Source organism: Anas platyrhynchos, chromosome 1, assembly GCF_047663525.1.
Source record: "Anas platyrhynchos isolate ZD024472 breed Pekin duck chromosome 1, IASCAAS_PekinDuck_T2T, whole genome shotgun sequence".
Taxonomy (NCBI): Eukaryota; Metazoa; Chordata; class Aves; order Anseriformes; family Anatidae; genus Anas; species Anas platyrhynchos.
In genome coordinates this window covers 152465781-152479075 of record NC_092587.1, presented here as the reverse complement: position 1 = coordinate 152479075, position 13295 = coordinate 152465781, and the positions used below count along the sequence as shown (strand labels likewise).

The 13295-nt window shown below is 35.2% G+C and overlaps 1 protein-coding gene and 1 long non-coding RNA gene across 15 annotated transcripts in view; one reads left to right on the top strand and one right to left on the bottom strand.

Moving 5' to 3' along the window:
* DOCK9 (dedicator of cytokinesis 9) overlaps positions 1-13295 on the bottom strand; it is a 127705-nt gene that overhangs the window by 48730 nt on the left and 65680 nt on the right. For all 13 annotated transcript variants that reach the window (XM_027443490.3, XM_072032445.1, XM_027443447.3 and 10 more), the window contains exons 15-27: positions 13115-13237; positions 11337-11416; positions 11069-11256; positions 10889-10954; positions 9857-9949; positions 9448-9571; positions 8960-9081; positions 7485-7571; positions 6784-6873; positions 5408-5523; positions 5201-5270; positions 4927-5052; positions 4727-4798 (exon numbers count right to left, since the gene is read on the bottom strand). In XM_027443490.3, the coding sequence (XP_027299291.3) occupies positions 4727-4798; positions 4927-5052; positions 5201-5270; positions 5408-5523; positions 6784-6873; positions 7485-7571; positions 8960-9081; positions 9448-9571; positions 9857-9949; positions 10889-10954; positions 11069-11256; positions 11337-11416; positions 13115-13237 (1357 nt within the window). The remainder of the gene's footprint in view (positions 1-4726; positions 4799-4926; positions 5053-5200; positions 5271-5407; positions 5524-6783; positions 6874-7484; positions 7572-8959; positions 9082-9447; positions 9572-9856; positions 9950-10888; positions 10955-11068; positions 11257-11336; positions 11417-13114; positions 13238-13295) is intronic.
* The window catches only part of LOC140001292 (uncharacterized), a 37466-nt gene that overhangs the window by 5389 nt on the left and 18782 nt on the right, over positions 1-13295 (top strand). The window lies entirely within an intron of this gene.

Genomic DNA, 13295 nt, shown 5'->3' with positions numbered 1-13295 from the left:
CATTTTCAGGGCACTACAGAAATCAATGATTATACAAAATCTCATTTGAGCTGTGCTCCAAAGACTTTAGTTCTATCTTAAGAAAAATTAGGTTTCTAAATATTAAGGTCGGAAGAGATACCCATATAAATATCAACAGTATTTATTAATGACGTAAGGTATGTCAGTCAGTGCCCTAAAATATACTCAGTATTTTTCTTGACAGTAATTAAATATTTGTAAAATACCATAAAAATCATGCTATAGAAATAATTTTGCTGTACCTACAACTGTAGAATTTTATCAGAACTCCTAAGAAGAAAATATCTGAATGCACCTTTACTAGTTTACCCAACAAGACAGAAAAAAGCAAGCAAAATATTTGAGAGAAGTTCTGCTCTTTTTCTTTCATGTGACAGAAAAGATGACAATGAGGTTAGTTCTAAAAGTGAAAATGTTTTTTAACATCATGTATGAAGGAAAATCTGCAATAGAAGTTCAGTTCAGTAGTTTTCTTTAGCCATAAAATTTATATCATAGTATTGCAGGAGACGAACAAGCAAGAATGGCAGTACACAGCAAAGAACTCGAATCTAAAAGCGCGTATTAGCAGAACTTATTTCCATTGTACAATTTGAACAGCTCATATTCGAGGGTTGCTTTTAAAGATGCTATTAAAAACAAATAAAATGTTAACCTGAAATGAATAAGGTTCCTATATAAGAAGTATACCTAACATACAGAAGTAAAACAATCTGAACCTAAATGAAGTGTTAGAATAAACTGGTACAGGGAAGAGTGGGACAAACAGAAACTAGAAGGGTATTTTCCAGTATCAAGTTTAGTTTGTTTGTTTTTATTTAAGTATGATTGCTACACACTTCTGTAACAATTCCTGTAAGTTCTCATAAAAAATGTGACAACATTTTGGTAGTTTCAATGTTTCACAAAAAAAATCTCTTCAGGACCTGTTACCATCTTAGAAAGATTTAGGGCTATAAAACCTACTAAATCAATGAAAAACGTCACTACGCTTCCTTATCTTCTGAAATAGGATGGGAATCTTAAAGAAGTTAGAAGTGCCATCAGTATTTAGGTAACATTTTTGTGGTCTGTCTACTTTTTTCTGGCAACTTGAAATCATAAATGAAATGAAACTAGCAGTGAGCACCTTCTTTGAAAAGTCAGAGTTTTTTCATTAACAGTATTTGCTCTGTTTTATTTAAAAATCACACTGATACAAAGTAATCAAACCTTTCTCAGTTATCTACAGCTGACACTCTTTCTTTACCAACTTTGTTTTCCTGTCAAATGAAAATCTTGTTAAAATTGAGTGTCTTCCTCGGATGCATGTGCTCTGCATATTTAATTTGTTAGATTTGTTATTGGGGTTACATGGGTCAGTAAGGGTTCACTAGCTTCGAGATAATGAGTCAGTATAATTATTTCCTTCCTCCACAACGATAACAACAATTTAAAAAAAAAAAAAAAACATTTTTAGTAATGTGAATGCTCATCAGTGGCAGTATACCATACTTTACAGGAGATGCAGGTTAAGGGAGAAAAAACTAAGATCATGTACAATGGCTGAGTCATTCTGAAAAGTGAATTTCATTTTTGTTTGTTTGTTTTACACAGTCTCCTGCTTTTAAAAAGATTATATTCTACTGTGCTTATTTTATCCACCATCTGATCCCAATTTAAAAATGTAATCACTAGGGAAAGAAAGTTATAATTAAATTAAGGAAATGGGTTTGCATGATAGCAAGTCAGCGGTTTATTTGAAGTTGTTTTATTATTTATTTATTTTTTTAATATAAATACTTTTTCCATACTTGTGCAAAGTTTTGTAGGTTTGTTAAGTCAGGAAAAATTAGATGAAAACTCTCTTCAGCCAAGCCAAAACAACATTATCTTGCAGAACATCACCTAACCAAATCCAGCAAACATCCTCAAGCCATACAAGTATCACACACACCATGTTTTAAGAAACTTGCCCAGCTATACCACATTATGCAATTTAAGAAGATGCAATTTTTTAAAAAAGTTAAAAACTGTAAAATAAAAAGCACTGCTAGAACTGTCAGGTAAGTACTGAAACAACAAAAAATCCTTTTTTTTCCTTCCAATATCATTTTTAAATGACACGATTTTAATTCAGTTCCAGAAATCTCTGGAAAATTTCAACTTTAAATAAAAATCTATGTTTTCTGCTTTATCAGATTATATGTTCATTTCCACTTAATAAATTAACTAATGCAATTAATTTAATTATAATAGACAAAACCACAAAATACAGTGTGGTAAAACAAGAAATACTCCATTCACGGAGTGAACAAAGGCACAAACTCCTTCCTCAAGGAGTATCAAATCAATAAAGGAAATTTACATTTATAGATCCTCCTGTCTTTTCCTAATCTATTTGAACAGGTACCACTGAAACTGCAAAATATCAGTGAAGAACAGAAAAAAGTCCGTATGATAATGTTTGAAGAATGGCATGCTAGCAAGGTCCATTGGTCTGCCATCCCTGCTGATGTAGCGGATGGAGAGCCATGCAGCACCACAGGCACAAGGGACATTGACGGATTAGAAATCACGGAAGTGCACAGGAATGATCATACAGGAATTAGGGCTTCTCCCCTCAAAAAGGGGGTAGGATCATTAGCCCAACTGAAGTGTATCTACACCAATGCACGCAGTATGGGCAACAAACAGGAGGCACTGGAAGCCATTCTACAGCAGGAGGGTTATGACAGCCGCTATCATCAAAACAACCTCGTAAAACATAAAATTTAAAATATAGACGTTGTCTATAAAACAACGTCTTATAGACCGCCTAACTAGGCCAAAGAGGCAGATGAAATATCCTGCAAACAGCTGGAGAAGTCTCACAATCACTAGCCCTCATTCTTTTGTTCATCTATCTGCTGGAAATTCAACAGAGTGGAGAGGTAACAGCCTAGGAGGTTTCTAGAGTGTAAGATAACTTCCTGACACAGCTGGTGAGTGAGTCAACTAGGGACAGTGCTCTGATGGACCACTTGCTTGGAAATAGAGGAAGACTTGTGGGTGATGCAAAGGTTGTAGTCTGTCTGCCGCACAGCAATCACAAATGAATCGTGTGATTCTTGGATAAGGAGTGGAGTTAGCAGAGCAGCCACCCTGGACTTCTAGAGGGCAGACTTAGGCCTGTTGAGGAGACTGGTTGGCGGAGTCTCTTGAGAGGCAGTCCTGAAGGGCAAAGGTGTTCAGGAAGACTGGACTCTCTTCAAGAAGGAAATTTTAAAGGTGCAGGAGCAGGCCATCCCCGCATGCCAAAAGATGGCTGTGGATGTGGTCTACATAGACTTCAGTAAGGCTTTTGACACCATTTCCCACAGCATTCTCCTGAAGAAGGCGGCTGCTTAAGGCCTGGATGGGTACATGCTTCATTGGGTTAAAAACTGGCTGGGTGGCTGGGCCCAAAGAGTTGTACTGAATGGAGTTAAATCCAGGCTGGTTACTGGTAGTGTCTCCCAGGGATCAGTTTTCTTTAATATCTTTATCTAGATGAGTAGATCAAGAGCGCCCTCAGTAAGTTTGCAGACAACACCAACTTAGGCACAAGCATTAATCTGCTTGAGGGTAAGAGGACTCTGCACAGGGATCTGGATAGGCTGGATCAATGGGCCAAGGCCAACTGCATGAGGTTAAACAAGACTAAGTGCCAGGTTCTGGGCTTGGGGCACAACAACCCCAGGCAATGCTGGAGGCTGAGGGAAGAGTAGCAGGAAAGCTGTTTGGCAGAAAAGGGACCTTGGGGTATTGGATGATAGCAGGTGGAATATGAGCCAGCAGCGTGCTCCAGTGGCCAAGGCGGCAAACAGCACCCTGGCTTGTATCAGAAATACTGCAGCCAGCAGGACCAGGGAGGTGATCGTCCCCCTGTACTCTGCTCTGGTGAGGCCGCACCTCGAGTGCCGTGTTCAGTTTTGGGCCCCTCAGTACAAGAAAGACATCGAGGCCCTGGAGCATGTCGTCCAAAGAAAGGCAATGAAGCTTGTGAAGAAAAGTCTGACAAGGAGTGGCAGAGGGAACTGGGGTTATTTAGCCCAGAGAAAAGGAGGCTCAGGGGAGACTTTATCATGCTCTACAATTGCCTTAAAGGAGGCTGTGAAGAGGTAGGTGCTTGGGAGAAGAGCCCAATTGCAAGTGGTAAGACAAGGGGAAACAGCCTCAAGTTGTGTCAGGGGAAGTTTCAATTGGATATTAGGGAAAATTTAATTACTGAAAGGGTCGTGCAGCACTGGAATAGGCTGCCCAGAGAAGTGGTTGAGTCGCCATTCCTGGAGGATTTCAAGAAAGATGTAGATCTAGAACATACTAGCATGGCTTAGTGGTGGGCTTTAGTACTAGGTTTAGTAAAGGTTTGACTAGATGATCTCAAAAGGTCTTTTCCAACCGGAATGATTCTATGATAAATATTAAGAAATCTTACTGAAAGGTCTAATTATTTACACAGGCTTCTCTACTATATGGATTTTAAGTGGTTTCTATCCTTTTAGGATAATGTTAAACCAAGCTCTGTAGATCTTCCTAATACCTCAATTCTAGTATCTCAATTGCTTTCTCCTGCTTTGCTCTTTCCCTCCTTTCCTTACAAAAGAAACTGTTAAAAGGGTTTTTTAATAATATTATATGATCGGAGAAAGAAGAGACTGCACAAATTGCTATTAGAATAACTTTTTTCCACAAATTGACATACCTTCACTTTAGAGTTTTCTATCAAATACTGAGCCATTGATTTTATCAGAACTTCAAAGAAGAACCAGGAATACTGCAGAGAAAAGAAAATATTCTGTGAAATCACTGTAGGCATTGAGTAATAATTTCAATACAATTAATTCCTATACTTAAATTATGACCAGATAAGACCATACAGTAAAAGCATAGTTCAATATATACCTTAAGTAGCTTGTTGCTTGTAAGAAAGTCAGCAGATGGCTTTAGAATTGTTGTCATGGACTTTGTCAATTCTTCATGTACTGTCTTATATTCAGAAGCAACGTAGGGTTCAGCTTTATAAGCATACTTAGGGAGAAAACACAGAACATGATAGGAAACCATGACATAATAAGAAACAGTTGAAATCAAACTGATACAACTCTATATAATCTTTTTTTTTTTTTAAAGAGTTCATTTACTTTTAAATAGAGTTATTGTATTTAATTGTGCCTACCTTGACGTAAGATCTCAAGTAGCTATCCAAGCCTTCTTCATGACACTGTGCAACAATATGGATGATAACCCTAGACAGAAGTCAGAAACCAAAACTAAGCAAGTCTACAAAGAAAGCTATGATTGCAATTGCAAGTGTTATTCAGTTACACATTTATGTCATAACCCAGCCATCATTTAAACTCTGTGAAGAACTTGAAATCTTTACCTTGTCACATTGACTGCAACTTCCTCTTGGGTTGCCCTAGTGAGAACTCTAAACAACTGATTGAGAACAGTTGGCAGGAAGGCTATCATCACATGGCCTTCCATAGCATGAAGGCTCTGAAAGAAAGCAGTAATGTTGTCACTCCCTTGAAATAAGGGCACTGAAATCACAAGTTCTAAAACTGCAAAAATTTCTGCAAGTATTTTTCCAAAAATATAGGCTGCTTGCGTTATTTGGTGTTAAGTACCCGAAATACAACTGCACAGAAGGCAACTGAGAAGAGTTTCCAACATAAATGTTTGCACACATTAGGTTGCACACAGACAGCAAGATGTCCATATGCAGGAGAAGTAAAGACTATTTGGGCTTCCGGGAGGCCTAGCTAAACAGGAGCTTGGCCTACTGAAACTGAGAATAACAGTAACTCGTTATGTGCCACAGAAGACAGTATTTGTCTTCTGTTACCTTGAAGCGAGATAAAGTCAACATGATATGTAATCCAGTGGTGTTGAACATGCTCATACTGTGCAGTTAGAGTCTTCTGGTATTTGACGACAAACAAGAGTTTTAAACAAACTGTGATTACATTATTCTGACCCAGGGATTTTGGCAAGACATATTCTTGTCACTGACCCTAAAGATTTTGCTAACATGGAATTAATATAAATCTAAGTAAAGTAAGGAATAAGCTATACAAATATATTTCAGAAGTCTTAGGGCAGGGAAGATAAATCAGATAAATCACATTTTTGACATAACCAAAATCACAAAGCAAATTCAGTTCAGAAGTGTGCCACATTCAATAGTTAAATCCTTACATAAATGTCATGGACAGACAGTCCAGTTTTATGTACTGATAATGAAAACGCAAATACAATAATGAATTTTGTTGTGCCTAAGAAAATCTGGAGTTACTTATGATACCTTAATGGATTTTAAGATGACTGAATTTGGGGTTCCACATTAAAAACATGGCCTACTTGGTTAATATAAAATTGCTATGGAAACCATGCACTCTATTGATCTAGTCCTGAAAGACAACTGTAGACACGACACTGATGACCATCTGAGCAAAATTTTAGAAAATAGGTCATCAATTCCTCATCATTCCCATGTGCAGTTTGATTCGATTAATTTGACACAACAGGCCATTGGTGTTCTGAAATTATAAGCCATAATGCTAACCAATACTAACTCATTATTCCCTTAAGGTTTCATCTTACATTGTAATTTTAAGTTTATCTAGGGCAAGAAACATCTTCTTGTTCTTTTTATATTGTATATTATGTAAATGAGACCTAGACAATGTCTGAAGCTCCTAGGTTTCACAAAGATATAAAAAATATTATAATTTGTTATTCACTGACATTTTATACCTTGAGATATTTTACTAGATCAGTTCCTATTGCACGAGCTCCAGATTCCGTTTTCTGACAGTACTGAAAAAAATTATGCAAATGCTGGTCCTGTCAAAGACAAAAAAAAAAAAATAAACGTTATCTAACATGACTATCTAAAACATAACACATTACAATGTTAATACATAAAATCCATATATGTCTATATAAATTATTTTTGAAAGTTGAATATAAGTGTGCTACTCTGAAGGCTAATTTTGTCTCCATGTAACACTTTTTTTTTTTAAACCCACATAAGAAATTTCCAGTACTTTTGAACACCCATTATGCAAAACTTCATCTATATTTGCTTCAAACCAATTGACATGTGGAAAATAGAATAATTCACGTTATCATACTATGTATTTTATGAGCAGCTATAACAGGACTCCTTGCTTTGCAGACATGCCACTACAATCTGTTATCTAAATGGAAGTTTCAGAATGGAATGGATGAAAATGTTAGACAAAAGTCTCACATTTTCAATAGCTTCACTCTAACATCTGCTGCTTTTCACATCTGATGTGAAAGACAGAAACCATGCAGAACATCCGAGAGACAAAAAACAGTAAGATAGTAGCATATTGAGTATTAGAAGCTTCCCCAGATATTGTATATACATATCAGAAACATACATTATTCCTAAAACTTAACCTAATTGCGTTTGTTTTGTAACTCACCTGAGTATACACAGTTGACACCAGATGAGTGGATATTTTTAACAGCTGTTTGCCTCCATCTACCCATTTAATTTCAGGACCAGAATGCTGAACGCACACATGCAGAGGAAAAGTAAAATAATGTAGCAATATACTAGAATAAGACAGTGCTTTCTTTATAGTACCACAAACAACACTTTTTTCTAAACAGAAGAAGAAATGTGTACAATGAATAAAGTCATAAAATAAAAAAGGAAAATTATGCAGGGAATATTACCTAAAGCATTTATGACATTTATTTTTAAAGTCCCACTGTAGTTTCCTTACTTACTAACAAAATGACTTTTCTTTGAAGTCATAGATTTCTTATTTCCCCTAAAATTGTGCAAAGAAATGTTTGGCTACAGAGAAACATGTACTACTTCTCTGAAAAAAAAAAAAAAAAAAAAAAAAAAAACAACTGAAGAATTTCTGTAGGTACTGACACAGTGTAAATCTTAACACGGGTTACTGATAGATATTAGCCAGTACTTCCTTCCCATTCTCAGTTCTTTGCAAATAGGATGGGAAGGCTCAGCTTTCTACCCTGACAATCAGTTATGGAGAGACTTTATCATTAGATCTACAACTAGTCATCTTGGTCCTAATCTCCTACCCATGGAGGTGAGCAGAGATGGACAGCAGAGGCATAAAAAAAATATACCTACAATATGAAAAGATGAAAGATGTAAAGATGTCAATGGCTGGAAAGCTTACAGTAGAGTTTAAAAAAGAAAAAGTGGTGGAATAGGAGGAGACCAACACCTCTTGCTGTTGATTTTAGGCCTCTTCCTCCAAAATGAGTCAATTTTCTTTCTGCATTTCATTCCTTTAGTCAAATCCCCTGCCACATTTCACATTTTGTATCCTCCTTGGTATTGTTTTTATTACTATTAATTTTGCAAGCTTTCTGCTTTGAAAAATACAACCATAAATTTTACTAGTGAAGTATAAAGATCACAAAAATCAAGATGTGAGAATACGACTTTTTCAGGAATAAAGGACTTACTGAAAGGAGACAGCATGAAATGCTAAAAAAAATTTAGTAAAGGACTTCAGATTATTTGCATATCTTCATAAACTGAAAATACTTAAACACTTAAAAATTACTAACTTCAATTATTGCTACAAAATGAAACAAACATTTTCTAAATATATCAGCTAAATAATAACAGAAACACATAATTAACAGTTTACAAGAAAAACTACATTAGGGTATGTTCATTCATATTCTTTTGTAGGTCAGAATTTAGCCATGAACTTTGCCTCCAGCTTCTGTTGGAGTTAATTTCTTTCTTTTAAGTCAGATGCGTAACTTTTGCAAAGCACTCCATTTCACATATAAAAACAATTTTCAATAGAAAGTGACTTGATCTTATCAGACTGGGAAATTACAATTAATTCTTCTCTGAATATCTTTTTTTTTTGAAAGATTAGAACAATTTTATATACCATACCTTTCCAACCCCCACTTCTTGATAACTAAGATAGCCTGGTGGAAGATTTGCTGACACTGGAATGTGTTGCTCATTTGTCACCACTCTTCCATCTTTTATTAGTGGAAGCCAAGAATAGCCAACTATGAAACATGAAAGGAAAGTAATTTCAAATATGTCATGAATCTTTATATAAATGCTTACAAAAGTCTTCCAGTCTTCCAATATATAATTCATAAACGAGAAAACGTTAATGTAAGGGTCAAATGATTCGAACTCACACACTTAGAAAGAATTGAAAAGGCAAGTAAATTCTTATGAGTTTGAAAATACATACATGTTGTAGGCATCCTAAAACATTTAAAACAAGAAATACTTAATGAAATCTGTCTGTCACTATAATATAAAGCATCGTATGGATCAAGGCAACAAAATCATAGTTTATCAGCTAAACATACTTCATAAGATCTCCCAGGTAGTTACTGAAAGCAAACCACTAGCAGACACACCTTGTGTTTCAACAACATCTTTCTTCTTTGTACTCCCTTTGCTTGAATTGTCACAGCTGACATGGTAGAAGGTGAATAACAAATGGTGCTTTTCATGTAACTGAGTGGGCAATTCTATTTTAATCTGAAAAGCAAAGAAACACAACCATTGTAGAAGACTTCAGCTAGAACAGTGACATGCCATACTGGTTGAACAGTCTGACTTAAAAGCAGTTCGAGATTGTTATTTGAAGCAAGATTCAAGAATTACACTTACAAAACTTTCAAAAATATTTAATTACAGTGAAAAGGAGGGTCTGATTTAACTGACACCGTTAGCAAGACCTTCACAATCCTAAATTTTTGCTAGTTGTTTTGAAGTGTATTTAATACTTAACACAGTAAAAATCACCTCAGAAAGGTAGCTTACCTCATCATAGAACTCCGGATTTTGGTGGTGATGCAAAACAGCAGCAAATGCACTTCTAGTAAATACTGGTCCGCCTGGTCTACCATAGATACACTAACAGTAGAAAAGGGAAAAAACAGAAACGACAACAAATTCTTTTTCGCTCTTAGGTAAAAGTTTCACCCAGAATTTGAAATATTTTAAGTTGTGTTACGTATTTCAGTAACAATGGACATTTTGTAATGCAACTTTTGTATGTCAAAAGTGTTGATCTTAAAATAAAAAAACACAAACTTAATGTGGATATTAGCAGTGATTAAAAACTAATGATGAGTAAGCTATTGACCTCCTTTCAACTGCGGAATTTAGATGAATGCATTGTACTAAACAGCAAATCAAATTGCTATAGAGAAGCTGACAAGATGAAACATTGAAGCACCCCTGACTTGGTTGAAAAACTGACATGTCCTTTGAAAAAGAATTTCTAAGGAAAGTGAATAAAGAGATTACTGCAAGGTCTCTAGAAGTTGTCTGTATGTTGCTATGATATTCTGATTATTACTGGAACCTATAAGGTCTTGCCTTTAACTCTTGGTTTCTTTTCACAGACAGATTACATCACCTGTAGTCTGCCTGCTGTGCAGTAGAGTTGACACTGTGGTTTCACCTCAGAATTCCTAAATATTTTTCTACTTCATTTCTTTCAGGCACTTCCTATATACTGTGATAGCTCCGGAACAAATACAGACTTGGTTCTATAGTTGGTCTAAAGATTTATTGTTTTTACTGCTTAAAAATTAGAGTAGGTACAAGACACCCTTGTTTGCAACAGGTTTAATACTGGAATTTTTGTTGATATAAGGAAAGAAAATGCTCTTAGTAATCTTTTATTTCAAAAACAAGCATATCATCTAGAAATTACTTCTATACCAAATGCAAAAAAAGGATAGAACGCTACCACCTCGAGCTACATAAAATCAGTCAAGTATTAGTGTCCTGATTAGCTAACTGGTCACAGTTTTCTTTAATCAGTCATAAAACGCAAAGACTAACCTTTAAAGGCAAAGAATCCTCTTCATCAGAATCCTTGAATTCAATGCATACTGCAATATTTCTAGCCTAAAGCAGCATTCAAAAACAAAAACACTTAATTGGAAGGAACATCACAGAAATACAGTATGTAAACAATATCAGTCCATTGGAAAAAGAATTTGTTTTTTTGCCTATACTCACCTTTGCAAAAGTCTTTTGACTGTCATATTTCAAATGCTTTGGATAAACATAAAGATGATTGTTGTAGATGGTGAAAGGCTGAGTGTGTCTTGGTATACAGGGAACAAATTCCTCTATTTCAAGCGTTACTAGTGTCTTGGTACTATTTTCAAACTGTTTCATAGGAATGTATGATGAATTAACATAATCTGAAAATATATTAAAAATCAATAGAAAGCTGAAGAGAAAACAACTGAATGTCCATTTAACAGTGTTTATTAATACTTACTTGGAAAATCTGGTGACACATTATCAATTGTAACATCCAGATTTCCTAAAATAACAGGAAGCTTGGCCATCTTTTCAGGCCTAGTGGAAGAAAAAACAAAACCAAAAACCTCAAAGTCAGTCTAAATGCAAAGCTATCAGAATGCCAGAAAAAAAAAAATAGAGGGGGGAAGAGGTGGGAAAGAGAATAGGAAACAGAGGCAAAAATAACATCCTGAAACAGGAGTATGAGAGGAAAGGTGGTTTGGGGGTGGACGACTTTATTATTTTTTCCTCTTTTCTTTTTGAGAATTTAAAAGAGAACTAAGGCTTTATTCACAAATGTGAAAATAAGAAAAAGCACTTTGATTCCCTTTCTTTATACTGAAGTGAAAACCTTTTAAAAAGACAGATTTTCTTTGCCTTGTAATAACTCAATATAATTGGCAAAGAGGGTATAGCTTTAAACTTAAATGGCCATCAATGAGCATTGATATTAATAGGATAAACCTGGGGGAAGACCAAAGAGGAAGCAAAATCAGTAAGTTAACAAAATGCGTCTTTCTCTCAGTAATTTTTTTTCTGTGTTGTTCTTTTCCTAAAGTAACAACAATATTTAGTCTTAACAAGACTACAATAACATTTCTTAGATGTTTCCATCCATGTAGCTAATCCAAAACATGATTTGAAGTAGGGGCATTTTCCATGTTAAAATATCAGTAGAGTACCTTTTTTTTAAATTATTATTATTAATTATTGCAAAGGAAACAGTTGCAGTATTTTCCAAAAATACTATCCTGCACTGTATTGTGGTTGAAGTTTGGATTCTGATTCCAATAGCTAAGCCTTAGACATTACAATCTCTTTCTTACTAAAATTCCTGTGAAATACCATACACAAATTCACAAATAAGGTACTGGAATAACCAAAAGCATTCTCTTAATTCACAAAGTAAAGTGACATGGTAGACTAATTTACTATATTAGGTTCAGATTCAATAATATTGTTTATAGCAAGGAGTAGCTGTACACAGCAATTTCAATGCTATGTAAACATCAATGAAACTTTGAGGAGCTAGATAAAATTGAATTAAAATACCTGTTACAAACCTCACTGCTTTAACAGATTTGGTAAGTAACAATAAAATAAAGAAGCTTTATCCAAAGCCTTTTAAGATCTGTGCTTAGCAAACATTAATACAATTCCAGTTAACCATCGAGTAACAGAAAAGGAAATGCCTTTGCAAAGCAGTAAAAATTTCTCAGTAAATCTAAATATTTTAGTTATTTAATATGATAATCTGTCAGTAGGAGATTTGTAAACCTTGCAGAAAAAAATGATGTGATCTTTAGGAACAGTTTTTTAGGAAGTATGATCAGTATACTGTTGTTTAGGCATTCTGAGCCACATGCACTCCCAAGGAAGGTAGAGGGGATACTGACTTGAAGCCCCCTTCCCTGAGACCTAGTATCCTCTTTCCGAACTCAGTGAATGTGATACATGCTCATATTTTGCCTTCTTTGAGAGCCAGAACAGTGCATCATGCAGGCATAACACCTAACAGAGACACTTCAATATATGATGGTTATACATGGCATAATACTTCAGTCCTGCTCAAAGCCCTCAAACGCTGCAAAGGAGAGATCTGTAGGTTGTGTGAATGCACTGAATGTCTGTACAATTTTTCTATTTGAAGTGAAAACATAAATATATACATCAGAAGATGCTCTTCAACTGGAGCATCTAATAAGAGAAAAGATTGTTTAATTTTCAGGATAGAGCGAGGAAAATTAAACTTACTTCCGGAAATCCGCTAACAATTTCAGCATGTCTTCATTTGAAAGCTTATTACTGTCTTGTCTGAAAAGAGGTGAAAATCTTGCATTTTTGTCCAGTGTTCCCGAGGCATCTTTAAACAATGTCCTGAAAGTCAAAGTCTTGCTTTCAGATGAGTTAATATAACTGTTGCAATTATCAAGAA